Source organism: Trichoderma atroviride, chromosome 1 (assembly GCF_020647795.1).
Source record: "Trichoderma atroviride chromosome 1, complete sequence".
In the NCBI taxonomy this organism is placed as follows: Eukaryota; Fungi; Ascomycota; class Sordariomycetes; order Hypocreales; family Hypocreaceae; genus Trichoderma; species Trichoderma atroviride.
In genome coordinates, this window is record NC_089400.1 from 6,224,944 (window position 1) to 6,250,651 (window position 25,708).

The following is a 25,708-nucleotide window of genomic DNA, read 5'->3' on the forward strand; positions in this document are numbered from 1 at the left end:
GCCCCAGGAGCTAAGGCTGCAAAGTAGCATCACCTGTCTCTCTGGCCTGTCTCGTGCCTTGCTTCGTGCTAAACCAACCTCTGCTTCTCTCCTCTGGCAAACGTTCAAACGCTTTCTTTGGGCGAGGCTGGGCGACACAGAAGGAAGAGGCAAAAAAAGCAGCGGCAAACAAACTTTGCGATCTGGCATCACAAAACTGTGTTGCACTGCGGCTGCGCCGTCATAAGAGCGCCGGGCTTTTTTTCTTGTTTCCTCGTGACGGAACTCATTTCGTGTCCTTCTTTTTTTGCGTCACCTGCATTTTCGTTCCTTTTTGCCCAAAGTTTGACAGCTGCGCATAATTTCATACGACGTAGTCAGCCTACTCTCATTACCTTTCTTTCCTTCTCTCTTCTTTTCTTCATTTTCCTGTGTTTTTTTTTTTTTTTGAATCTCCTTCACATCAAAACAAGATGCCCATCATGGGCTGGCTTTGGCCCTGGAAGGTAAACACTTCTTCTCCCTGGCTCTAAACATCTGGCTAATCTGGCAACCTCTCCGGCGCGCTGTGCAGAGAAGCGACCCCTCTCCAGCTTCCTTCGAAAAGGCCCTCTCCGGCCTCTCCAAGAAGATTGCCACCACGCAATCTCGCCTTGAGTGGACTCGTCTGCGGTTCCGCAAGATCAAGGTGCTGGGAACGCTGTATACGTCCTTTGCCTATCTGGTTGCTGTCATTGTCCTGCTGCTGGTTGTTGGATATCCAAATCTGGGGCCCATGGACTGGACTGGCATGGCCGGAGGTCCTGTATTGTGAGTTGTTGACCTTTCAAGTCTCTCTGCTTGCTCTCTGCGCCTCATCCTTCTCTTACTCTGGTTGTCCTCTCATCTCTTCCCTCTACACTTTTCCTTCACATGTCTCACTCTTACCCCTCACACTCACTGTCACCTCGCTTTCTTCTGTGCCTTGCTTGATTTGGGCCTTGCAACTGCAAGACTTGATGTAATCACACTCAATATCTACCTATATAAACAGTAATAGGGGTTGGTGGATGCAGATTGAATGGACAGCACCTTCCCATACTTGCATGTCACTTGAGCTCACAAAACCCTAGCATCTACACTACGCGCGTGGTCATCACAGGCTACTACAACTTTCGGATTGAGAATCTCGAAGCAAAGCTAAAGGCCCTTCAAGAAGAGCGGCAGGACACCATCCAGAAGCTCAAAGAGGCAACCAAGTATGAGTCTACTCTTGAGCTCCTTGAAAAGTATGGTGGTGCGCAAGGCAAAGACGGCAACCCCCAGATTAAGATCAAGGAAGACGCTCCGCAGCAACAGCAACAGGCTGGATTCACGCTGCCTGAAAGAACTCACATCCCACCCCCAGCAACTGCAAACATCCCTCGGCGTGATCTCTCACCGGCCTCCTTCGCCAGCAGCAGGCCGGTTACCCCCCTGACCCAAAGCGTCACTTCAAACGACGAGCCGAGCGCCATTGGCCAGCACCTGCTTCGCCCCCAGTCCGCCCAGAGCCAGCACCACGGCTTCCCGCCACCGCCGCCTCAGGCCGCCGCAGAGCCTCACTGGTACGACCGCATCTTCGACGTCCTCCTCGGCGAGGACGAAGCCGCCGCCAAGAACCGCATCGTCCTGATATGCCAAGTCTGTCGCCTGGTCAACGGCCAGGCCCCACCCGGCACCAAGAGCCTCAGCGAGCTCGGCATGTGGAAGTGCATGGCCTGTGGATCGCGTAACGGCGAGATGGATGAGGGAAAGCGCATAGTAAGAGAAGTTCTTAAATCGCACGCCAAGAAGGGGGGCAAAGCAGCAGCTGCCCAGGACAACACCACCAATACTGCCACAACTCTCGTAACTGACCTTGGTGACGATCAAGCCGAGCCTGAAACCAGCACGGAGAGCCAGCCTACGACGCCCCTTTCCGCTGCTTCGCAGCCCCCTAGCCCCTTGGAGGACAGCCATCCCGCAACGCTCAAACCCAGGCGTTCTACTAGAAACAAGAGGTCGTAGTAGGGGGCTGAGGAGGGTCTTTCAGGGGTATCTTGGAGGGTAATATGGGCCATGGATGGATGGAGTAGGGATGGTGGGTAAAGGAGGGGGTTTTCTCTTTTTTTTTTTTTTTTTTTCAACTCTTTTTTTTCATTTGTGTTTTTGACAAAAGGGCTATCTACTTGGGGGAAAAAAAAATCAAGAAAATTATCTGATCCCTGTTTTCGAAAAAAATACGGGGCTATATATCGTTTGAACACGCGTAAATGAGGTCTTGTCGATGGTGGTCCGTGTACATGTACAGAGTGACATATCCACTCCAAAAGGCCAGAGTCGTCACCACATATTTGCTGCATATGAATTCATGCACGATATCATCACCACTAGAATGTGAAGTCATAGACAAGATTATCAACTTGCAAAGCGTTGATGCCTGAGGCAGCAACTAGCTCTCTTCTTCATCGTCACCAGCGTCCAGTGCCAATCTTGTCGGCAGCTCGCATCTTCACAATATCACGTAGTGGCGTTAGCAGGGTTTCGGCTGAAAAAAGAAGAAGACAGGGAAGCAATGAGCTGCAAAGTACCGCAAGGCTGGCTGCAAGGCTGGGAATGGGGATGGGGATGGGGATGTGGCTGGCGACAAAAGGTGACTTAAGCATGGCTGCCACGCAAGCAAGTTTGAAACTCTAAAAAAGCTACTTCTATTTTCAGTTGCCATGATGGGCGGGGTACAACGAACTAGCAAAGTCTGAATGAATACATGTAAGTGAGTGGGCTCTGCCTCACTCCAGCTAGAGAATATCGTCAATCATCAATACCGCAGTCGCCATCTCTGGGTTGATGAGCGCGCTCAAAAATTGTATTACTGCATGAAAATGACACACACACACAACGCCTGACGATACGAATCTCTATGCGCGATCGCGGGTTTTTGACGCATCAAGTCTACACGGCTCCCCGTTTATCGTCTCCGCACCTCCGTCGCCCAGCCGTCGATGCCCTCGCCGCGGCCTCCAACCTCCAGCCCCTCAATCTTGACGCCCTTCATGCCGGGGGTATCGTCCAGCCATGGATGGCCGGCCATGCCGCCGGCGTTTGCTCGCTTCTCGGGCACGAGCTCCAGCATCGGAGTCAGGAAGGCGGAGATGCGCTTAGCCTCGTCCTCTTTGAAATGGTATTTCTCCTTCAGGACGTCGGGCAGCGCCCAGTGCCTCAGTCTGTGAATGTGTCGCAGCTCGCCCTTGCGGTTAAAGATTTCCTGGCTCCACTTGCCGCTAAGGCAGAGAGAGCGCGGGAAGGGGCCAAGCAGTTCGATGATTTGCGCAATGTGGTCGTCGTCCTTGCCGTATTTTGTGCCCGATTGTGGATCGAAGAGGTAGTCGCCCGTAATCAGCTCAAAGACCTGTTTGCGAGATGAATTGGTTAGCAGATGAGCGATGAAATGATGTACATGATGAGGAAGAGGAGGGGACGGCGGGGTATTTTAGAGAAAAGAGAGACAAAAGACTCACCATGGCAGACATGCTCCATACATCTGTACTTGCTCCCCATTTCGCTCCCAGTATCACCTCCGGCGACCGATATTGTCGCGTCTGGATATCATTGGTGAAATGGTGGTTAACCCAACACGCGTTACCCAGATCTGCAATCTTGACGCTAATCACATCATGGCCATCCTCGGTCGGGGTGTTGAGAGAAATTCCTGAGACTTCGCGAGACAAAAGGTCACTGGCAACGGTGCTTGACGTTAGATGCATGGAAACAAAGGAAATGCCAACAATGGCGAAGCTGATGCGACATGGGAACGGGGTGACTGATGGTCGAGACTTACGCAGACTTTTCTCTCTTGTTATGAGCATCCTCGGCCTTTAGAGAATCATCTTTTTGCTTACCCGCTGCCAGTGTTTGGTTAGAGACATGTTAGACAACAAGGGTGTCGGGTCAGTGGCAGACATACCTTCCGTCTTACCAGAGGCTCGATCAATGCTCGAGTATGGGGCGTGCAAATAGGATTCAAAGTTGCCGTGGAGGGGAGATGGCAGCGGCTGGCTGCCTGTGATGAGAGTCCTACGCCTTCTGCGGCCGTTGCGATTGTTTTCCTTGTCGTCCTTGTCGGCGCCCTGGGGCAGGACCCTCTTGACAATCTGCTCGACGTCGCCAATCTCGATGAGGACGTTCTCGGGCTTGAGGTCGGTGTGGATGATGCCGCATTCGCGGTGCAGGTAGTCCAGGCCCAGCAGCACCTGCTTGGTGATTTGCTTGACCAGCGGCATGGGGATGCCGCGGTGGTTCCAGCGCTTGATGAGGCCCAGCAGGTTCTCGCCCAGCACCTCAAAGACCATGCACATGTGGGTGCCGTTGGGGCCCTTGTGCTCAAACGAGTCCAGCAGGCTGACGACGTGCTTGCGGCCGGGGTGGTCGGGATTGGCCTGGACAATCTTATTGAGCAGCTTGATCTCGTCGACGGCCGTCTCGGTGTAGTGCGTGGCGGACCGCACCACCTTGAGCGCAACGTGCTTGCCGTTGCTGTTGTCGCGCGACAGCCACACGGTCGAGAAGTGGCCCCATCCCAGCTTGCGCACCACCGTGTACCGGCCGTCCTTGAAGTTCTCGCCAATCTGGACGGGATGGTAGCCGCCCTTGCAGTAGTCTTCGGAATCCTCCTCGTCGGCCGTGTTCTCGGCGGGGTCGTCGGCCGTGGACGCGGAGGACTGTGAGCGAGTCATGGAGGAGCTCGGCAATTGCTGGGTTCTGCGGCGCGCGAAAGAGCGAGACGGAAGGCGCGGTCAGCCGGCGATTGCGCAACGAGGCAGGAGCAGAAACGAGATGGAATGGAGAGGGGAGGAGAGGCTGATGGGATGGAGATAAAAGGGTTGGAGTTTGGTTTGGCTGGTTTGGAGAGACTGGCGGGCGCAAGGGATGGCGGCACATGATTGGGCGGTCAGCGCGCGAAGAGGGGGCAGAATGAGGCTAGCGGTGGAAGAGGCCAAAAGCACGCTTTGCGGGGTGACGGCATCACCAAAATCCGGCATCAGCGCCCAGCAACGGCCTCGGAGGCGCCAGATGGATGATCAACTGCTGCTATTGTGCAGCCCGCAGCTACCAGCAAGCAGTACATGGCGACAGAGGGCAGTGGCAAGCAGAAAGTAGCAGCCAGCAGCGGCAAGCAGAGGCCTGAAGCGCAAAGGCGGGCCGCCCACTTGGGCACGATAGATAAGGCACATGTGTATGTGGCGTACATGTATGTGATGTATGTGATGTAGCAGCAGGTAGGCAAAGAATTAAACCCCCCCTTGCACTGGGGGTTTGAAGGGGGGGGCAAGTCCCCGTTGCTTGGGGAAAGGGGGGGTAATTTTTAAGGGGAATTAAAAGAAGAAGAAAAGAAAGGTTCAAAGAAGAAAGAAAGGCAACAATAAGATGAAAAGGAATAATAGCAAACAACACAGATGCCCAAGGTGGGCGAGTGAAAACTACCACATACCTAGTCTTAAGGAAGCTCATGTTGCCGTTGACATTATGCGGCGTCGCTGTGGTAAATGGTTGGGCGGTGATGTCAGGCGGCCGGATCTAAATCTCCCAAGGCCGCATAAATAGGCAGACTGAGCACGATGAAGAAGAGGCGTCTATTTCGGTTAGGCGAGCAGAGAGCGGAATATTGGAGCAAATGTAATGCAAAAGAAATGAGAATCAAAAGCGAATGCAAGCAGGCAAGGACGGCAGAGGTGAGATCGGGTGGCGAGTCAGAGGCGCGGGCTTTTCTTTCTGGGCAGCAAAAATCGATGAGACGTGACGGGTGAGGGTGAGGGTTTATCGGTATCGTGACAAAGTGGCAGACAGAGAGGAGGGAGGAAGAATGAGAAGCGGAAGAACCAAGAGGTACAGTAGCATTGGCGTGAGACTCGCTGAGCACAGCACACGCTCAAACACGCACTCATACACGCACAGAGGACCACTCGAGTTCTAGCGTTCAGGCTTCATTGGCTGGGCACGCCATGATGACGGCGACCAGCAGCTGAAAGCGGCGCCAACCAGCTTCAAGGCTGGGGCGTTGTCCATGCTCCAAGGCCTCCAGTGGGGCCATCACAGGCGCTCTGCAAGCGGCAAAGCGCCCTGAAGCACTGCCTTGCGGGACAAAGCATTTGGAGGCAACAAAATGACTAGCAGTAGCACACGATGTTGAAGGACAAGATGTGAGATGAGGACGGAGACACCAGGGCCCTGTGCTTTGTAATGCCATGGACAGGTATCATTCATGTAGGCACAATGTACACGGCTGGGACAGACAAGCAAACGGGGGATGCCGAGCAGCACAGCACACACAGGTGGGATCGGCACGGCATTCAGACCGTACATATGCCATGGGGGAGCAAACAGAGTCAACGGCAAACGACTCCGTAAATCTACATCACAGTAATAAACCGAAGCCCCCGTAGGAAGAGGAGGAGATGATGAAAATTCAAATCGCTTCAGGAGAGGAGATATGGAAAACCAAGTCAAGACTTCAACTCAGCACACCAAGCTCGTCACTTGACAAAGCTGGCTGAAGCAGGCAATCAAAACAGAAACCATGTGGTCTTTTTGGGCTGAACAACGCCCAAATGCCGTGCTGGAAAGGCACCAAAAGCGTGGTGGAGCCAGCCATGTCATAAAGCGGGCACAAGCCACGGAAAGAATGAGGGGCAGGGCAGTGGCTTGTGGTTGCGGCACGCCTATCAAGCAGATCGAGCAGCTTTGCGCATGGCATGCTAAAAGGCTAATGTAAGACGGCGGGCAGGGGAAGCAAACAGGAACTCGGCATGATGCGTGATGTGACGGTGGAGTTGGGCAAACTCGGTCAGGCACCCGGCCAGGCGTGTTGCCAATCAGCTCTCGAGCGCATCCTTGCGCAGCTTTGCGCGCAGCTCGGATTCTGCTATATGACGACGTGCTGCAGATTGACGAGGAGAGAAGAGAGAAATGGAGCACGAGAGAGAGAGAGTCGGTTGCAGAGGCGAGCAAAAGAGGAGATTTGAACAGGTACTCAGCAGGTGGAAATTGCATAAAGAATCAAATCTGATGACATACCAGAGTTCTCACCTGCAGGATGACGTTGTTCCGCAGAAGAAGAAAAGACGAGGAAAAGGCGACCGAAACTCAAACACGACGAGGAGGAAGCAGTAAGCAAAGCAAATGGTATAAAAAGCAAACGAGGATAACAACAGAGGAAAAAGAGCAAATGATGGATGAGAGATTGTGAGAACTGGTTGTGGCCAGCTGGAGGAAAATGGTGGGAGGTGGCAGAATAAAGGTGGTGAAGCTCAATCATCCATTGCTACCGGCGCTCTTTCTCTCTCTGCGCAAGTCATAGCAAAAAGCACTTGGCAGATACCTGCCCTCAGACATAATTTGGCAATGCTAGGAGGTACTGCACAGGAACCGTGCAGTACGCGATGCTCGACCGACTTTTGAGCATGTTGTTTCAAATGACGAATATCAAAGAAAGTTCAGGCAAGAGGCAAGAAAGAGAGGCAGGAGAGAGACGCAAGAAGAATTCGAGGCGCGCAATTAGCCACCGCAAGAGATGCGCAGTTGTTGGCTGGGGCTGCCTGTAGATTTGGAGATGTCGAGCTGCGAGACGGATGCTCTATTCGGTAAGCAGATTTTGCTGCGAAATCGGATTCAAATCCAAAAGAAGGGAATAGGCGGGAACAAGAAAACCAAAAATTGATTTTTTTTGCCTATTTGGATGGGAGACTAGTACCATCGGGTACTGCGCTTTCAATTTTCAAAGCTGAGCCGGATTGGCCATGCGAAAGAAAAATCTCCTGTTGTAAGACGACTGCGTCAGCCGAGATCGACCCACGAGAGCGGCCGGCTAAGATGGGTGGCAACACTTTACGCTTCAGGTAATGTGCTTTTTCTCCTCGTCTTTTTTGGGCCAGTTGATGACTTGCTAAGCGGTTTCACCTTGGCAGGAAGTAAGGCTGCACGATCACGAAGAAATGTCGAAAAGCAGCATCATTGCAAGGGGCGCATCTCCACGAGACAACACACTGCCCGAGATGCTGTAGGGTGATATACCTCTGAGCTGACTTGCTACCAAGAGGGAGGTCCGGACCGATCCGGTCTGGGCTTAGCAAACAGGCGCACCAAACCCGCTCTCGTGGCTCTCTACACGTGCAACTGAGAAATGTGGCTGGCAACAATGGCGATCAACACATGCTTGATAAGTTGGGGGCGCCAACAGGCTGAAGATGGGTCTCTGTAGGAAGTATGACGCTGCTGGCACTAAGAATGCAGTCCATCAACATCCACACCATCCTCGGCCGAGAGAAGCGTTGATGGCTTGATGGCCCAGCTGAAGAGCAGAAAAGACCGACTCCACCCATGGAATTCTTCTCTCCTTCTTTTTTGCCCGTTCTTCCATTTAATCTCGGCTGCGCTGTTGAGTATGGGGTTGTTGGGACTCCCTCTCCACATTCAGAGCCTATCGCGCGATCTCGACTTTCCGCGGCATGTACGGAGCAAGTACATACGAATGTTTTGCAGTCTTGGATCTACGGGGAGCCATTGCGATTCCGACTTCTCCCTTTGGTGCTGTCACATGTGACGTATCACACCAATAGTTCTCTTTTCCACTCGTCTAATTCGAAGCAGGCGTTGAAGTATGCGCAGACCGGAGCCAAAGGCAGCACGGACGCCGCAATTATTTTTAGAGCATACTTGAATCTCTTTAAACCACACAGTCAAATACTGGTATGTAGTATTGGGTCATGTAGCTCTCTTCCTTCTACATCTCTCCTGTCTCAGCATCCCGAAGAGCTATGCGCATTAACAATCATCGAAACAGCAGGGAGCACCACAGCACCACCTCGTACGATTCTACATCCATGTCCGGAGCGCGGAATGCGACAATACCAAGGTGCCAAAGTCGTAGGGTTTGACGTCTAGAAAATTGCCGAATGCTACCAAGAGCTGGTACCCAGGTAGGCCTAGGTGGTATTGCTGGTGGATCAAGCAGCAGCTGACGAGTCTCAAAGGGGGAAACGACCTGTGGCTTCACAAATAAGCACCACGCACCGCACGCATACCGTATCTTATACGACTGGCTCCCCCCGTGGGAAGATTATAGGGATTACAAGGAGCTGTTCCGTCATCTCCAAGGTGTCGCAAGCGCAAACCGCCGCCCGTACGTGCAAGGGTTTGTTATTTCGACGCATCGCGATGCTGTTCATGCAAAGAAGCACGGGGGACGGTCTTTTCCGTAGCGCGGCCATACGACCCATTCCATGATGAATGTCCGTCCCGAGGTGCTACTGCTGCTGCCACTGGTAGCTGTCCCAATTCCAATCAGGACTAATATGCACATGCGGACCCTTATTAGTCTCGCCGTCTGTCATCCGCCAAAGTGCGGCCCGTGTTGGTCAGAGTAGCGGCATCAAACCATGTGGATAGGGCTGGAGCCTCAGTCCCGGATACTACCATGCAGTGCTCTTGCTAGTATCTGTCTGGATTTCCAGTACAAGTACCTATGACTACCGCTGTTACAACACTACTTATATACGGATGAAGTTACCAATTACGCACAAGACAAAGCCCAGTCCATCCGATACACATGAGGGGCATTGACCGGAGAAGCCTTGTGCGTCTCCTCATGTTTGCTTTTCCCCCTTGTTCCTAGCCGAGCTCAAAGTCTCTTCCAAAAGAATCACAACAGATGCTACTGCCGAACGCTGACAAGTCAACGAACCCTGCAAGACAAAAGGGTAGAATCCCTTGGTATTTGCCGCGGCTTGATTGGCCCCCAGTTCCCGGTTCTCGGCAAGTGACCTTGCATATATTGCCCGCACAGCATACCAGGAACCAACAAGGCTCAAATAACAGGGTGTCTACAAGACCAGAGAAATTTTTTATCCTTTTTGTTATATCCGCCTAATGGCGTGTTGTTGACGGCAAGCCCCCATTTTTAGTCGTTCGATTTTTCGGCCGCCCCAGAAGACTAGGGCGCCAATCTACAAAGACCCTGATGCAATAGTTTAATTTGGGAGTGACAGCATCCCGGCGGAATAACCGATTGCTCGCGTGCTTACCGGCCATTGTCCACCTTTTTTTGTCTTTTTTCTTTTCTTTTTGTCTCGCCTCTGGACTGCTAATTGGTTTCCAAGTTCCGACTCGGCAGGGCTCTATTTCCATGGGTCCGAGGGAATAGTGCGGGTCGAGTCTTGTTGTAAGTTGTACCTATTCTAGAACGGGCGCCTCAGATTGGTGCTTTGTGAGCCGTTCCCACGGAGTCAAGCCCCCCCCCCCCGGTCTCGAATCATACGATTCCACTCGGTCTTTGAAGCCTCCATCGACGCAAGTGTGATGCAGAAAACGCGGTGACGTTTTGTATAGCGAAAGGATCAGAAGGGATTCAGATTTTTTTTTTCTTTTTTTTTTTTTTTTCGTTTTTTTTTTCTCTCTAGTTGCTGCCGGGATTGGCGCTGTGAAAATGCGGCATGAATGCGGCTTTTGGACCGGGTCATTACGGGGAGAAGGCGAGACAAAGTCGTGCCATGATCTTTACTTTTGTTGAATCTGTGGACCTTTTCTTGAAAATCTTTTTTTATAGATAAACGTCTTCGGGCCTGTCTGTCCCCGGGATCTTGAAATCTTTCCTTCTCCGCATATAACCATTAGGCATATATAACCTTGATTTCCCACTGCTTGTTTGTTTTCCTACGGAGTATCACTGCTACTGTTTTTTTTCATTCTCCAAGTTCCTGTCGTGTTAGTGCTTGATAGTGTTTTGAAAGTGTCTTTGTTATATCTTCTTGTACTATTACCATCTACCCTTGACTTCCACTCAGAGCAGCCAGCATCTTCAGCATCAACTCAGACAATGGCCTTGACTGCCCAACAGGTCAAGCTAGTCAGGGATACCATCCCAGCCCTGACGGAGCATGGAGAGCTCATTGCCAGCACCTTTTACGGCAACATGCTCAGAGCCCACCCCGAGCTCAACGACTACTTCAACACGGTCAACATGGCCAACGGCCGCCAGCCCCGGGCCCTCATTGCCATCATCCTCAGCTTCGCCAACAACATCACGCACATCACCGAGCTGATCCCCAAAATGGAGCGCATGTGCCAGAAGCACTGCTCGCTGGGCATCTTGCCCGAGCACTACGACATTGTGGGCAAGTATCTCATCGCCGCCTTTGGGGAGATCCTCGGCCCGGCCATGACCCCCGCGGTGCAGATTGCCTGGAACAAGGCGTACTGGGTGCTCGCAAAGATGCTCATCGGGCGAGAAGCCCAGCTGTATCACGACTGGCAGCATTGGCAGGGCTGGCGGCGCTTCCGCGTCCAGCAAAAGGTGGAGGAATCCGACGACGTCTTCTCGTACTATCTAGTCCCCGAGGATGGCAAGCTGCTGCCGTCGTTTATGCCGGGCCAGTACGTCTCGGTGCGTGTCATGGTGCCCGAGATTGGATACTGGCAGAACCGGCAGTACTCGCTGAGCGAGCAGCCCAAGCAGGACTTTTACCGCATCACCATCAAGCGTGATCGGGGAGCGCAGACGGTCCGCCAGCCGAGCTATCTGTGGTCCTCGTACGGCACGCATCCCGGCGTCGTGTCCAACATGATCATCGACCAGAAGAACGTCGGCGACATTCTCGAGCTCACGCATCCCGCGGGCGAGTTCTTCCTCGACACCTTCAGCACGGCCAACGCGCCGCTGGTGCTGCTCTCCGCCGGCGTGGGCGTCACGCCCATGGTGTCCATCCTCAACGCCGTCATCGACAAGCAGCCCAGCCGGCCCATCTCCTGGATCCAAGGGTCGCGGGACTCGGTGCCCTTTTACCTGCACGTGCGCAAAATCGCCCGCGACAGGCCCAGCATGAAGGTCAACATCTTCAAGACGCAGCTTGCGGACTCCGACCTGGCGGGCATCACGTACGACCACGACGCAAAGATTGACCTTGCAAAGGTGCACCGGGAGGACCTCTGGCTGGACAACTCGACGACGGAGTACTTTGTCTGCGGGCCGGAGCAGTTCATGATGGAGATGGCGAAGCGGCTGAGGGAGTTTGGCGTCGGCAGCGACAGGATCAAGCTGGAGCTGTTTAGCACGGGCGATACCGAGTTCCAGGTCGATGCGCTGAGTATTGCTTCGGGCCGGTCGTTGGGGGCGCCGAGGTCTGGAGTGGCTTCTGGAGCGGCATCTACGAATAGCGGCGGCGATTAGAGAAACGACGACGACGACGACGACGGGGAGTGTTTAAAGACAGCAACGCAAACGCAACGCAGATTGCATATTACATCAAGATGATTTCTACACAACAATTAACGCAAGTCAAGGAAACGAAACGTAATGGGTCAAATTGGTTGGAGCATAGATGGTAGATAAACCCAGGCAACATGGAAAGGGATTTTGATTGGAATGGATGGATGGATGGTATTCTTTTTTTGGAACAACTTTTTTTTTTTGGAATCATGCATTGTTTTTACAAGAATGGTGGTTAGAGAGAGATGGAGCATAACGACATGTTTGAATATTGAATACAACACCATTTCTCCTCCTTTGAAGCACCTGTACGTATTAGAATTGGATAATACCTACAAGAGAACACAGCCACATGACTCTCCTGTACCTTATCAGACCTTCATGTCCAAGTCTATCTTTGCCAAGCTCCTGCAGTCCCTCTTTGAGAATTCCTCGCAGAGTCGCTTATCTAGTCCCACCGCTGCGTGGATATGGAGGATCCGTCACATGCAGCTTTGCCTTGCTTTGCTGCCTGTATACGTACACGAGATGTTATACTCAATCACTGTTGGCTACCAAACTGCTTAGCCCCTTGTGGCGGTCTAGCCCTCTGTCTCTCCTCTTCTTCTAGGGAAGCTTCATGACGAATTCTTCATCCTTGACGGTGGATCTCTGCCGCCCGTCCTTAATCAAGCTTGTTCTGGGAGGAGCCGTCACCGCGTCGTCGGGGAAGACTCCCTAGCTGTCGATCTTCCATGTATGGCGCTCCCCTTTCAAGATGGGCTCAATGGGTATCGTTGAGGGGGGAGTTCCTAATACACGCAGCAAGATGAGCATTTGGCATTCTTCTATAGTTTCATTCCATGTTGACATGCTTTCCAGTCCGTTATCCTCAACACAAACCTGGCCAAACCTATACCCGCAACCGAGGCAAAGTGTGCTCCTTCGAACCATCTCTTCTCCACTTTTGCTCCCCTAGAGTAGAGTAGCGTAGCATTAGAAAAAGCCATGGCAAGCAGCTACAGTAGAAGCTGAATAGCTCCCTCCGTACGTTGGCCAATTACCGCTCCTCTGCCATCACAGTGTGATTCTTGCCGCATCCTTTCTGCACGGCAGCTGTATGCAGCATACAGCAAGCGAGAACGAGGGAACATCAGTCAGCAGGCAATCCTTCATCGCTCAACGCTGCAGGGGCATTCCATGTTTAGTCATTTTGAACCATTGCATATACGATACAAGCTCCGGCTGTAACAGTAGTGGCACAGAAGCCCTACACCATCCATTGGCTCTTAACACCGAGCATGGCTTGCTTGGACCTGGCTTAATAATGAATGGGTGGTGTGTGTCCTCCAAGCAAGTTCTGGATCAAACAAGGGTTTGCGTTTCCGTTCCCCTTCCCACCTCGCATGAATATGACTTGTGATAGTTTGCGTTTCTCCTGCTTTCGTGCATGCGGCCTGGCTCCCAGCAATATTTGCCGAGTAGACAGGTATGCTATCCTATTGCAGGCATTTGTCTGGGTAGTCGAGTTGCTTTTTTGGGTAATTAGTAGCGCTTCGGGCTCTTCGGTTATTCTGTAGTAGTCGTAGTTATACGGCTCCGAGTGTGCGGACTTTGCTTTACGCGAGTCGGATGCCTCACTGTGTGCGGAGATGGCCATTTCTTATGCACATCGGCGCAAGGGACAAGTGAAGCAAAGAATGACTCGTACTAGCAAAGACTTTGAGGTTGCTCACAGTAACAGAGGACGGCTTAAATCGAGCTGTCAAACATCAAAGGCGTTTAGGCTCATACCCGCTCTCCCCGAGTAGGTAGTCTCGTCGGTAGGGCGAATCTTGGCGCCTTTCGCGGACGCCTCCCGTCAGCACTTTCAGCGCGCCCATCAGCAGCCTAATGATTTAAACTCCATAACGGGTATCGGCAAATCGCTTCTGCGTGTTTGTGGCCGTCGCGATTAGTGCCTAGCAGCAGATTCTAGGCTGTGGGCTTGGTCCATGATACGCGTCCTTAGCCGGAGATCTACTCCGTGGAAGCCTGCGAGAAGCACCTTGGCCAAGAGGCAGACGGCGGACGGATAGCTCGCCTCGACGCTGCTAATCGCAGGCTGTGCGGCTAGTTTTGGAATACCGCCATCGTAGAAATCTGACCAGTCTCTTTTGTGCTTGACGTTGCTGTTGCTCTGGTCGTGACGAGGCCGCTGACAGCAAAACGACTACGAGCTTTGCCTGCCTAGCACAAATCCAAGGGCATCCATCCGTTGAAGATTTGCTGCGATTCGCCTCACCCCCTTTTTTTTCCACCTCTCAGAAACCCGTGTCTCTCGCACACTCTTTCTTTCCTTCTCTCTTCTCTCAGTAAACCTGGTCGTGTGTGATTTCTCTCTTCTTTTTCCAAATCAATCATACCATGACTCTCGCCCCTTTGCCTTTGTTTTCTCCCAGCAGGAATGGCTAATTGGACTGGCAAAACAATCGGCAAACTTACCCCGCGTCTCTGTCTCTCTAATCCTGTCCTCGCATTTCCTTCGCTGCCTTTTCTCGCTTTCATAATTTTTGGGGGGGGCCCCAGCCAGGTCCAGGCCTTTGTGCTGATCTGGAAGAAGGCTTTCGAATCCTTGCGCGCGGCCTGAGCGTCGACTGCTTCTCTCTTCCGCCATTTCGCAGGCCACCAACCCCGGCCGGTTTTCTCCTCTATTCATTCCAAGGACACTTTTTTTTTTTTTACCGCCAGTGTGTAGCATTTTAATTCTTTTAGCAAGCGATATTGAAAAGCTGCCTTTGATATTGGCCTCTTCTTCCCTTTTATAATTTTTAGCATGTCTTGAATCCGTTTCGTCTTCTTCTTTTTTTAACCGATTTTTTTTTTCTTCTTTCCTTCTTTTGAGGCTCAACTGTTGGTTTGTAATTCAAAGTCCCAGCCACACAAGGCTTGTCCGGGAGATCAAACGAGTTGCCTGCATGGAAGAGCCGGTCAACATCTTGGACACTTGAATTTACCAGTTTGTCCGCGACTCGTCATGCCACGCAGAGTCAGGAAGACGCCGTGGAGTCGCACAGGGTGCAGCACCTGCAAGCGCCGGAGAAAGAAATGTGAGTTTTTTCGCCCGTTTGTTTTAGTTCCATCCCCAAGCTCCAGTCCGTCCCGATCCAAGCTCCAGGCGTTAAAACTCCGAGCCGACGGGTCTCTTTGGAGAAGGCATCGACGGCTCTCGCGGGATCCCGCGTGTGCGTCAGACACCAAACAAAGACGGAGAGATGCAGGGACAGAACAACAGAAAAGATGACTGACTTTGACCTTTTGAATCTGCAGGTGACGGCCAGAAACCAAAGTAAGTCGATATGCTGTGTCGGAAGGGTTGTCAACGGCTCTAGAAAGATTCTAGCCGACTTTGCCGCCCCTACTACGATGATTCTTACGGCTTTGGGCATTTATAAATAGATTTTTTAAACCAGGGAAATCCACTAACGGCACGGCCTTGTTAGATGTCAGACTTGTCTTCGGCTGGGCCTGGAGTGCGTGCAGTTCGACATCTTCTGTCCCATCAACGTCGTCACGCCGACTCGCGATTCGCGGCCGACCAGAGCAGTGACCGACGGCGAGGACCATGAGGAGTCGAGCCCGTCCTCGTCGGGGTCGGCTGATGACGCGGATGTCTCCAGCAATGCGGCGGAGTCGTCGCCATCGTCATCTTCGTCTGTGGCGCTGATCCCGGCATCGACAGCATCAACAACGGTATGGCGACACTCGGAGCTGATGCTGTTGGACTCGTCCCCGCCACCTTCATCATCTTCATCTTCATCACCGCCCTACGGCCAACAGCAGATCGTCTTCCGCACTCGCGGCAGCGCATCGGCCATGCGGCACGGGCCGTCCATGGCCGGGCCAGTGCCGTCGCTGTCTGCCTTTTCCTACCTGTCTACGAACCAATACTTTTTCCTGCAGTACTACCTGGAGCGGCTCAGCAACGTGCTGGTCAACGCCAACAGCGATTCCAACCCGCTCAAGTCGCTCATCTTGCCGCGCATCGCCTCGTCGAATCTGCTGCTGGACGCCATCTGCGCCACGGCGTCGTTGCACCGGTCCAGCGCATCTGATGCGGATCGATCGGCGTACTCGAATGCGGCGACGCGGTACTACGTCCGTGTGCTGTCTGCCGTGCGCGATTTGATCCCCCAGGTGACCAATTCGAGCTCAAAGTTGCTGAAACCGGGCAGCAGCGGCGGTATAATGATGATATCCGAAGAACCAAGTCCTGGCAGCAGCAAAGGCAGTAGAGGCAGCAAGAACGGCGACAAAACCAGTAAAAAGAACCTTGACAAGAACTTTAACAGGAACAGGAACAGCAAGAACAAGAGCAAGGCGGCGGCGGGCGTCGAGGACGTTGAAACGGCTGAAATGGCCATCCTGGCGTCTATTTTCCTCTGCAAGTACGAGATTATCAAAGACGGCGTAGAAAGCTGGCGCCTCCATCTCAAAGGCATCGAATCGCTTTGCCGGTCACTGAGCGCCGACCAGACGGCTTCCATGGCCAACACGCTGGCCTATGTTCGCAGTTTGTAAGCCACCATGGAGCCCTGAAAACGATGGACATCAGCAAGACTAACCAGGATTTGCAGCATGTCGTATCATAAAAACATTGCGCGCGTTACCGAATATGCGCCGCATTCGACAGAGGACGAGTTTGAGCACGAGCCGTTTGAACTTGGCAAGCTGTTCCCCGTAGATCCGTACATGGGATTCTCCCAGAGTCTCATCATTCTGCTGGGCCGGGTCAGCGATCTGTTGGTGATTAACACGAGAGACGGGCCATACGAGCTGCGGCGAGAAATAGAGACACTGTATGTAAAGACCAAAGCCTCTCACTCTTCTCCTCAAACTCCCTGCTGTTGCTTCCTGACTGACTCCCCGTGTTTAATAGATTAGAGTTGCTTTCCAGGAGAAGCTGGGACGCAGACCGCTTCGCCATTCCCCAAGGCATGGGCATGTCGACGATTGAAAACTCAACCACCATTGCCGAGGCGTATTATTGTGCCGTCATCGCCTGTATCCATGCCGTACTCGAAGTTGTAGCCGAGAGAGAAGCCGCAGCCGCCGCCTCTCCCATGATCATGACTGAGGAACAGTTTCAGTTTGGGTCTTCTCAATTCCAGCCTTCATCGCAGCCCTTTATCGACTGGGCATCACTGCACGCCCTTCTTCCAATGTCCAAAGCCGATGCTCTGACCGAATGCCTTGCCGGCATAGCGCGGGTCCCGCTTGGAGCCCCGGAAGAAGCTGGTCTTTTGCCGCTGCTCTTCATCGTGGCAGTCGAGACGACGCGAGAAAGTCAGGCACAGGAGGCTCTGGTGCGGGTCGAAGCTCTGGGGTGCCACATTGGATTGGGAAACGTGCAATGTGCGAGCGATTTGCTCAAGCAGGTGTGGCAGAGGCGGGCGACGCAGCCGAATTTTCATGATTGGCGAGGACTATTGGCGCAGCTGCAGTGGGATCTCATCATCACTTGAAAAACTCGCAAGGTACATGGAGCTAGTTTCTGTGAAGTGGTCCCTTGATCAACTCTATCTCATTGTTCATGACTGGCATGAAAGAGACGTGTCGCATTTTCAATCTAAAATGATGTCTTTTGTTGCTTGACTTGTACTTTCTCGACATCTTTGCTGTGGCTTTCCTAGCTCGTTTCACCTCGGTCTGGCGTTGTCTTTGTCCGCTATCGCTTTGCTATTATTCGTTCTGGAGCTGTTTCTGGGGCTCCATGCTTGACCAGTTTGTGATATCTGCAGAGTATCTCATGGGGCGCACAAGATATGGAGGATATGGCGTTATGTCGTAGCTGTTGATTGATAGCGAAAATGAAGAAACATTAGCCAAAATCGGCAAATCCCTGAGAATTCCATCATCAAAGGGCGACAAAAACCGGGGTTCTGTCACTGAGCTTTCTCTTAGCTCGACACACTTGGTTCAATGGAGTTTGGTGCAGTCTCCACGTTTTTGATTCCGAGAAAAAGTAGCGCCATTCTGCTTGTTTGTCGACTTGGACAAGTTGTGTGCAACTGCAAAGATGAACCTGACCAGCAGCAGTAAAAGAAGAGCACAAGCCAAATATATAAAAGAACAAAGCTGAAAAGGAGATGAATAAGAAAAAAAATAGACAGGAAGCCCCCCCACAGCGGGATGTTTAGTGCGCGTATCTTTGGCCCAAACGGGGCATGGAAAAGGATGGCGGAGTGCGGCACAGTACAGCTACAAAGTATTTTGGGGAAGCAAAACCTCCGCATTTGTTGGCTGTTGGTTTCTTATTATGGGTGAATGGACGGACAGTCAGTTGTGGCTGCTGGCGTGTTATTTCCGGTTTGGGAAGCTCAGGCGTAACTTGTACCTTAGCTGGCCAAGATATGACAGTTGATCTGATGGTACTATCAGCAGGATATACTTTCTCAACCTGTAGCACTGGCTAGTGCCAAGACTAAGCACCGCATAGTACGAGCAATGGAGCAATGCACCGACTTACGTACTTTGTGTCACAACCGCTGGGACAGATGCTGCAGATAAGGCCATGGTTGGTATGTATAAGATGGCGGGTGGCCCCCCCTTCTCGGTTCATCAAGCCCTGGGCACCTGTCACCTTCGGAGGGTTTCTGACTAGGCATCTTGGATCTCGGCTTCGTTACAGACTGGAGCGGCATATGAGACATCCTTGCTGAACAATACCTAGACGCTTTAGTGTTGGCACAGGGGTATAGGTATTATTCATAACCACATCTCACATACACCATATTGAGGGGTAGAAGCATAGAGGCAAGGCAAGAGAGAAAAAATGGGAGAGAATATACCTCGAGAGTATCCGGCCACAGTGCCTCACCACCATCCCTTCGATCCCATCCGCCCAGACGAAATCTCGCTCGCCACAACCATCCTCAAAGCCTCCTTCCCCGGCGTCAACCTCCGCTTCAAGGTCATCGACGTCAAGGAACCCATCAAGAAGGATGTCATCCCCTATATTGAGGCCGAGCGGACAGGCCAGCCGCTCCCCCCACCACCTCCACGCCTGCTGTTCAGCTACTTGCACCGACTGGACACCCATGCCTTCCTCAAGGCCGTCATCAACGTAGACACCAAGGCCGTCATCTCGCTCAAGGAGCTGCCGAGCCATATCCAGGGCCCGGTCGATGTCGACGAGATGATTGGCCTGGAGACGGTCTGCCTGCAGCACCCCCGAATCATTGAGGAGATTGCCAAGCTGCAACTGCCGGAGGGAGTTACCGTCTGCACGGACCCGTGGATCTACGGCACCGACGACGAGAACGAGCACCGCCGCCTGGTGCAGTTTTACATGTTCATCGTGCCCGTGGACCATCCACAGTCAAACCACTACTCGCTGCCGTGTACCTTTTCTCCGGTGCTGGACGCCAACACCGGCGAGCTCGTCCGTATCGACTATCTGCCCACGGGGGGCGACCACAGCACCACCGAGACGCAGCCGTGGAAGCCTGTCAAGGCCGTTGAATACGCCCACGACCTCATTGAAACCCCGTTGAGGCAGGACCTCAAGCCATTGATTGTGCAGCAGCCCGAGGGCCCTTCGTTTTCTCTGGATGGCCAGCTCGTCCAGTGGCAGAAATGGAGGTTCCGCGTCGGCTTCAACTACCGCGAAGGGCTGGTGCTGTACAACCTGACCTTTGACGGCCGGAATGTCTTTTACCGCCTGTCACTGTCCGAGATGACGGTTCCTTATGGCGATCCACGACGGCCCTTCCACCGTAAGCAGGCCTTTGACGTGGGAGACGTTGGGTTGGGCATCACCTGCAACCAGCTCAGCCTGGGCTGCGACTGTCTGGGCCACATCAAGTACTTTGACGGCTTCCGCATCGACTCCCAGGGCCGGCCAGTGCATCTCCGAAACGTCATCTGCCTCCACGAGCAAGATGCCGGCATCCTGCACAAGCACACCAACTACCGTAACGGCCAAGCCACCGTTGTGCGAAACCGACAGCTGGTGGTGCAAATGATCTGCACCGTGTCCAACTACGAGTACATCTTTGCCTGGGTGCTGGACCAAGCCGGCGGCGTCGAGTTTGAGACTCGTGCCACGGGCATCATGTCGACCATCCCCATTGACGACGACAAAGGCCTCGATCTACCCTTCTCGACCCCCGTGGGCCCCGGCGTCTCTGCCCCGTTTCACCAGCACATCTTCAACCTGCGAATCGACCCGGCCATTGACGGCTTCAACAACACGGTTGTGTACGAGGACAGCGTGCCGCTGGTGCCTGAGGAGCACGGCATAGACGATCCCTACGGCGTTGGATACGTGGCCAGAACAACGGTGCTCGACCGCGCAGGCTTTTCCGACACCAATGTCGAGCTCGGACGAGTCTTCAAGATCCGCAACGACAGCGTCATCAACGCCATCAGCCGCAAGCCCGTCGCCTACAAGGTGCAGACGGTGGCCAGCCAGCGCATGATTATGTCGTCTCGCTCCTTCAACGCCCGCCGAGCGCGCTTCCACGAGCATCCCGTCTGGGTGACTCGCTACCAGGACGACGAGCTCTTTGCCGCCGGCGAGTTCACCAACCAGAGCCGTGAGAGCACCGGTGTAGACAAGTGGGCGGCGCGAGGCGATGATATCCTGGACAAAGACGTGGTGTTTTGGCACACGTTTGCGCTGACGCATAACCCGAGGACCGAAGACTTTCCGGTGATGCCTGTCGAGAAGCTGAGCGTGCACTTTAAGCCGAGCGGGTTCCACGAGAAGAATCCGGCCTTGGATGTGCCAAGTTCGCAGCAGGCAGTGAACAAGTCGACATTGGTGGAGGAGGCGGCGAAAGCAGCGTGCTGTAATTAGACGGCGAGCAGGTCTTTTGTTCTTTGCAGTAACACGTAAAGTTGGTTGGCCAAGAGTCTCAAGCTTGAATATGTGACTGTGGTAGTGGAATGATCTTGGATGACACTGACAGTATTTGACTTTTTAGCCTTGGACTCGGCCGCCATCTTTGCCTGAGCTGGCGCCGCGATGTGAGAATACTAATAGAATTTGATGTGGATGGGAACTCACGACGAACATACCACAACGTGTCTAAAAAGACCAGTCTCCTGATTACCAGGTGGAAAGTGCCTAACCAATCAGCAAACTCCCATGCACAGAGACAGTAAATGAACAAACCATTGAATATGCCAAATGATTCCAAGGCGCCCAATGACATAGTCATAGACAATGACAGTGCCAGGTAGTTTGTTCTTTGTCAACCACAACGCTATGGTAGTCTGACGGATGCTATCACCATTAGCATGCAGTACGCCATCGGAGTGTAAGCCAATTTACCGCGCAATGAACTCATAAATATGCTCCGATATAGTAAGCGGCTGAAGCAGAACCGGAAACGGGAGCTGGGGTAAAAAGAGATTGATTAATCGAGAAGAAGAAAATGGCAGTGCAAAGGAGAAATAAAGAGAAATAAGAGGACATGGGGAAGGAGAAATGATGTGACATGTAGAAGACAGGATATGGACAGAGGAAAGAAGAGGCCAAGGTCCGACATCACAATGTCACGTGGCGTTTCTTGAGTTTTCCAACGCCACTGTCGACGTCGCGAATGAACTTGACACGAGATGGAAGAGTACTGGAAGGAACCACACAATGGGTCTCCTAGGTTACATGTATCTAGTCACATATATTTCGCCTACAACAAACCTTGGTTTAGTTTAGTCCTCTAAACAGCAGACAGCTGAAAATTCATCTCTCAACAAGTCATCAGCCCAAGTGCCTCTCTGAGTGAGTCTTGAATTAATGTGTGTGAGTATGACTGACGGTATATCAGTCTTGAGAGAGGTTCTTCCCTTTCTCTCTCCGGCAGCCTTCGCAGCCGCCCCGTCACCACTACCGTCACCACGAAAGACTAGTTGTTTTTTGTGTAAGTGTTTTTCCTATATTATCCTTTAGTAGCTAGCTGTTTTACTAATCTATAGTTCTAGGGTTGGCATAATGTATAAGAGGACAGCGTGGGTCATGGCCGTTGAGGCTATTTTCATGGTGGCGGCTCTTTTCCCTTCAAAGTCGATCCGTCGAGTTTGCAGATCTTTGGGACATGGTTGCCGTTGACGTCAAGATGCCGACGGAGGTGGACTCATCAATCCAGAATACACGACTGCATTTGAAGTGGAAGAAATTGAACAAGTAGCGACTAGAAGGATTACTGGTGGAATTTTCCCCGAGATGGTAGTGTTTTACTCAGATACTACCTAGAGCGTTTTGATGATACCACGATGCAGCACAGATTGTCTGCAAAGCCTGGGAAGATGTTGGCGTCCGATCCTAGAAGTATCCAGGTAATCGGTGGATTGATATGTGGGATATTCTGGTAGCGATTTACTCAGATGCTGCCTGAAGCGTTTGAATGATACAACAGCGTCTTATTGAGATACTTACATGTCCCATTGTTGTGAAAAGGAAGGAATATAGATTGGCATTTGCTTTGAAGAACTTTTCTCCAAACCCCCTTTCTTTACTTCCGTCAACGTGGAGTTCGAAAGGTAGATCATAGTTTGGAAAGGCGAGTTCCACTGCGTTGCAGAGTAGATCTTTAAGTGTGTGCCAGGCCTTTTGGGCGTTCTTCCAGATTTCTCGGCGGTCCTCGTTTATTTTTTTTAACTCGTTCAGTCTCCTTCTTCGGGTCTTTCTTCATCTCATCTACGAGAGAAGAGTTAATCAGAGGAATCAGTGAGAGAAAACGAATACCGCATTGTTAGTAATTCCATTGAATCCTACTGGTAGTTATCCTTGAGCAAATATATCAATCATATCCATCTACACATCCATAGCGGCTACTGCCATCAGTGCTGCCTCCATTATCCTCTACTTGGCAAGCAAAGCCTTCTCAATCACCCGCGAAGCCTGCAGCACCATTCTCTCATGATAGCGCTTCCCAACAACCTGGATTCCAATCGGCAGTCCCTCGGCGTCGTCCGCGCTGTAAATCTCCCAGTAGTGCTTCTCCAAATCGTTCTTGGGCGTGTACTCGCCTCTAAGCTCGGCGGCACTTGCGCCTCCCACGAGCTTGGCCGCCGGCATTGCCACAGCCGGATACTGCAACAGATTCCAGATGGCCGTGTAGCCCCAGTATCGCGTAGCTCCGTGAGGACCAGCCACGCTTGGGTATATCGGCGCCAGCACGACGTCGACGTCGAACTGGTTCCAGTGGTCGCTGTAGGCCTGGCGGTAGGCGTCACGCGCTTCCTTGAGGCCCTCTGGCGACGGGGCAACAGACGCCCGGCCCTTTTGGCACTCGTTGATGATCCATTCCGTCAGGGGCAGCACGGCCTCGCCTCCTTTTTCGCAGATGGCGCGGATATTCGCGCCGCCGTCTTCAAAGTAGTTTGCGGCAATGATTTCCCAGCCCTTAGCGTGGTCCATTGGCGAAAACGTCACGACCTGGACGTCGACGGCTTGGCGCAGCTTGTCGGCCACTTTTTGCAGCACGGCTCGCACAGGGGGCAGGGGAGACACCACGCCGTCGTCGAGCAGGAGACCGACCTTGAGCGGGCGAGTTTCGTCCAGTTGACGACCCATGGACGACGAGAAGATGTTGCCGGGGATGAGGGAGACGTCTTCGATCCAGGGGAGGGTGGACGAGTAGGCCTTGCAGAAGAGCTCGATATCGCGAAGAGAGCGGGCAAAGGGGCCAAGAGTGCCGGCGATGGAGTCGTGGCCAGGGGTTGGGACGGTGACGCCAATGCCGCTGAAGCGGCCAGGGGTCGGAACAAAGCCGTAGAGCTATGTTTTGTTTTGTCTTGTCAGCATACTGTTGTGATGTCCATGATTCCTCCTTCAACTCACGTTGTTAAAGGCGGCTGGCACGCGGATCGAGCCTCCAATGTCGCCTCCAATGCCCAGCACCGACGCATTCATGCCCATCAGCGCCGCCTCGCCGCCCGTGCTTCCTCCCGCCGTCAACTGGCGGTTTCTGGGATTCACCGTCGTGCCGTAGATGTTGTTAGACGTCTCTAGGTGCATGCCGGCCTGGGGCTGGTTTGTGCGCGCAAAGACAACAGCGCCCAGCTTGCGGAAGGTCTTGACAATGGCGGCATCGTCTTTGCTGGTGTTGTTAATCCAGGTGACGAAGCCCGCGTTTGTCAGGTGCGATTTGACGCCGATCTGGTTCTTGAGCGAGAGGGGGATGCCGTGGAGGGGGCCCATGAGGCGGCCGGTCATGGCGAGATGCTGGTCACAGGCCTCGGCGTCGTAGATGGCTTCGGGGAGGAGCTCAGTGAGGCAGTTTGTCTTTGTTTGAAACTCGGGTCAGCCTTTGCCTTGGTGGAGTGGAACAGAAGGGCTTCAAAGCCAAGAGAAGTGGCATGATATGATATGATGCGTAGAAAAGACGGCAAATTCAAAAACTTACACACTGTTGCGCAATCGTTGCCCGCTTTCGAAACGCCGCCAGCAGCTCAGCCGCGGTGATCTTCTTCGCCGCCAGCCTCTCCAGCAGCGCCGTGGCATCGTAGTCCTCGGTCAGCTGCAGCTCGGCGTCCGTCATCAAGTCGCTGGATCGCGGCACAGTCGTGACATCTTGAGGCAGCGACGTGATCTGCGACAGCGAGAACAGCACGCTCTTCTCGAGGGAGCCATCGCGCAGCGAGATGGCGAGGCGGATGTTGTCCTGAGACCCAGTCATGGCGAGGCTGAGCGAGAATGACGATGGCGGGTTAGCATTACTGTTTGTTGTTTACAAGTAAACAAGGAACGGTAGGGGAAAAGAGAAGAACAAGGGCAAGGGGAAAGGAAAAAGGAAAAGCCCGTACCTTGCATGGACTGTCAACTGCAACTGCAATGCTGTGCTGCTGTCAGTTGCCCCTCAGCTCTTCTGCTTTGACAGTGACAGTGACAGCACCATCACCACCATTCTTCTCAATCCCACTTCACCCCTCAGTTCCCCAAAAGTGGCAGCAAAAACAGCTACCTAATCAAAGTGGATCGATGCCCAACATGCCTATACCAGAAACACCTTACGGGGCAGCAAAGAAAAAGTACTGTAGCATCGCATATCGAATATCTGATGGGGAAACTTGCTTCAATCCCCTAGCACGCCATGTTGCCTCGTTGGGCATAGATCATCCTGCCGGTACTTTAAGCCGGTGGCCTAGCCTAGGACCCTACTTGGTTTTCAGTAACCTCTCTTTTATCAGCTCTGCTTGGCTGCAATGTCTTAAACTCCGCTGGGACTAGAAACGAGACGAGACTTTGATCACGGAACGGCTCGTAAAAGGCTCTTCTCGCGGCGTGCGGGGTAGGTGGGTTTTAGACAAGAGGCTAGCTAGTCAGGGATTTGCTTCATTCGTGGGAAACTCGCTCGGTTTAATGGAATACAGGGAAGGGCAGGTGTGGCCAAAAAGAGACTCGTAAATGGCCTGATGTGACTGTTGCAGCGAAATGCGAAGCCAAGCCTGCGGTCCGGATGCGACGGGGATTGCATCAACACCACTAGAAATGGTGGTCTGTTG

The 25,708-nt window shown here is 52.8% G+C and overlaps 7 protein-coding genes across 7 annotated transcripts; 4 read left to right on the forward strand and 3 right to left on the reverse strand.

Annotated features, from left to right (window-relative positions):
• The first annotated feature begins 70 nt into the window (after positions 1 to 70).
• On the forward strand, positions 71 to 2,331 carry TrAtP1_002250 (uncharacterized protein). Its single transcript, XM_014085240.2, has 3 exons — positions 71 to 485; positions 554 to 789; positions 1,092 to 2,331. Exons 1-3 carry the CDS (start codon positions 453 to 455, stop codon positions 2,005 to 2,007), a joined length of 1,185 nt encoding a protein of 394 aa, XP_013940715.2. The 5' UTR covers positions 71 to 452; the 3' UTR covers positions 2,008 to 2,331.
• A 616-nt stretch (positions 2,332 to 2,947) lies between these two features.
• Positions 2,948 to 5,487, reverse strand: TrAtP1_002251 (uncharacterized protein; the record flags this gene model as incomplete). The annotated part of the gene is made up of 5 exons (XM_014085510.2): positions 2,948 to 3,388; positions 3,498 to 3,714; positions 3,818 to 3,881; positions 3,944 to 4,737; positions 5,468 to 5,487. The coding sequence occupies 5 exons, from the start codon at positions 5,485 to 5,487 to the stop codon at positions 2,948 to 2,950; spliced, it is 1,536 nt and encodes a 511-aa protein (XP_013940985.2).
• A 66-nt stretch (positions 5,488 to 5,553) lies between these two features.
• Positions 5,554 to 7,291, reverse strand: TrAtP1_002252 (uncharacterized protein; the record flags this gene model as incomplete). The annotated part of the gene is made up of 2 exons (XM_066111378.1): positions 5,554 to 5,609; positions 7,051 to 7,291. 2 exons carry the CDS (start codon positions 7,289 to 7,291, stop codon positions 5,554 to 5,556), a joined length of 297 nt encoding a protein of 98 aa, XP_065967452.1.
• A 3,555-nt stretch (positions 7,292 to 10,846) lies between these two features.
• On the forward strand, positions 10,847 to 12,196 carry TrAtP1_002253 (uncharacterized protein; the record flags this gene model as incomplete). Its single annotated transcript, XM_014085509.2, has 1 exon — positions 10,847 to 12,196. One exon carries the CDS (start codon positions 10,847 to 10,849, stop codon positions 12,194 to 12,196), a length of 1,350 nt encoding a protein of 449 aa, XP_013940984.1.
• A 2,153-nt stretch (positions 12,197 to 14,349) lies between these two features.
• TrAtP1_002254 (uncharacterized protein) lies at positions 14,350 to 18,089 on the forward strand. The gene is made up of 5 exons (XM_066111379.1): positions 14,350 to 15,303; positions 15,524 to 15,542; positions 15,697 to 16,770; positions 16,831 to 17,052; positions 17,133 to 18,089. Exons 1-5 carry the CDS (start codon positions 15,231 to 15,233, stop codon positions 17,716 to 17,718), a joined length of 1,974 nt encoding a protein of 657 aa, XP_065967453.1. The 5' UTR covers positions 14,350 to 15,230; the 3' UTR covers positions 17,719 to 18,089.
• Positions 18,090 to 19,028: 939 nt separating this feature from the next.
• TrAtP1_002255 (uncharacterized protein) lies at positions 19,029 to 21,056 on the forward strand (the record flags this gene model as incomplete). The annotated part of the gene is made up of 1 exon (XM_014085506.2): positions 19,029 to 21,056. The coding sequence occupies one exon, from the start codon at positions 19,029 to 19,031 to the stop codon at positions 21,054 to 21,056; it is 2,028 nt and encodes a 675-aa protein (XP_013940981.2).
• A 1,899-nt stretch (positions 21,057 to 22,955) lies between these two features.
• On the reverse strand, positions 22,956 to 25,426 carry TrAtP1_002256 (uncharacterized protein). Its single transcript, XM_014085505.2, has 4 exons — positions 25,010 to 25,426; positions 24,610 to 24,889; positions 24,045 to 24,488; positions 22,956 to 23,981 (listed from the first exon to the last, which is right to left on the reverse strand). Exons 2-4 carry the CDS (start codon positions 24,880 to 24,882, stop codon positions 23,064 to 23,066), a joined length of 1,635 nt encoding a protein of 544 aa, XP_013940980.2. The 5' UTR covers positions 24,883 to 24,889; positions 25,010 to 25,426; the 3' UTR covers positions 22,956 to 23,063.
• Positions 25,427 to 25,708: the final 282 nt, after the last annotated feature.

Coding starts and splice junctions, on each gene's coding strand:
- TrAtP1_002250 (XM_014085240.2), top strand. CDS start 453: ATGCCCATCATGGGCTGGCTTTGGCCCTGGAAG. Junction 486..553: donor GCTGGCTTTGGCCCTGGAAG/GTAAACACTTCT, acceptor CGCGCTGTGCAG/AGAAGCGACCCCTCTCCAGC. Junction 790..1,091: donor ATGGCCGGAGGTCCTGTATT/GTGAGTTGTTGA, acceptor ACAAAACCCTAG/CATCTACACTACGCGCGTGG.
- TrAtP1_002254 (XM_066111379.1), top strand. CDS start 15,231: ATGCCACGCAGAGTCAGGAAGACGCCGTGGAGTCGCACAGGGTGCAGC. Junction 16,771..16,830: donor CTGGCCTATGTTCGCAGTTT/GTAAGCCACCAT, acceptor CAGGATTTGCAG/CATGTCGTATCATAAAAACA. Junction 17,053..17,132: donor CGGCGAGAAATAGAGACACT/GTATGTAAAGAC, acceptor CGTGTTTAATAG/ATTAGAGTTGCTTTCCAGGA.
- TrAtP1_002256 (XM_014085505.2), bottom strand. CDS start 24,882: ATGACTGGGTCTCAGGACAACATCCGCCTCGCCATCTCGCTGCGCGAT. Junction 24,489..24,609: donor CAACGATTGCGCAACAGTGT/GTAAGTTTTTGA, acceptor TTTCAAACAAAG/ACAAACTGCCTCACTGAGCT. Junction 23,982..24,044: donor TGCCAGCCGCCTTTAACAAC/GTGAGTTGAAGG, acceptor AACAAAACATAG/CTCTACGGCTTTGTTCCGAC.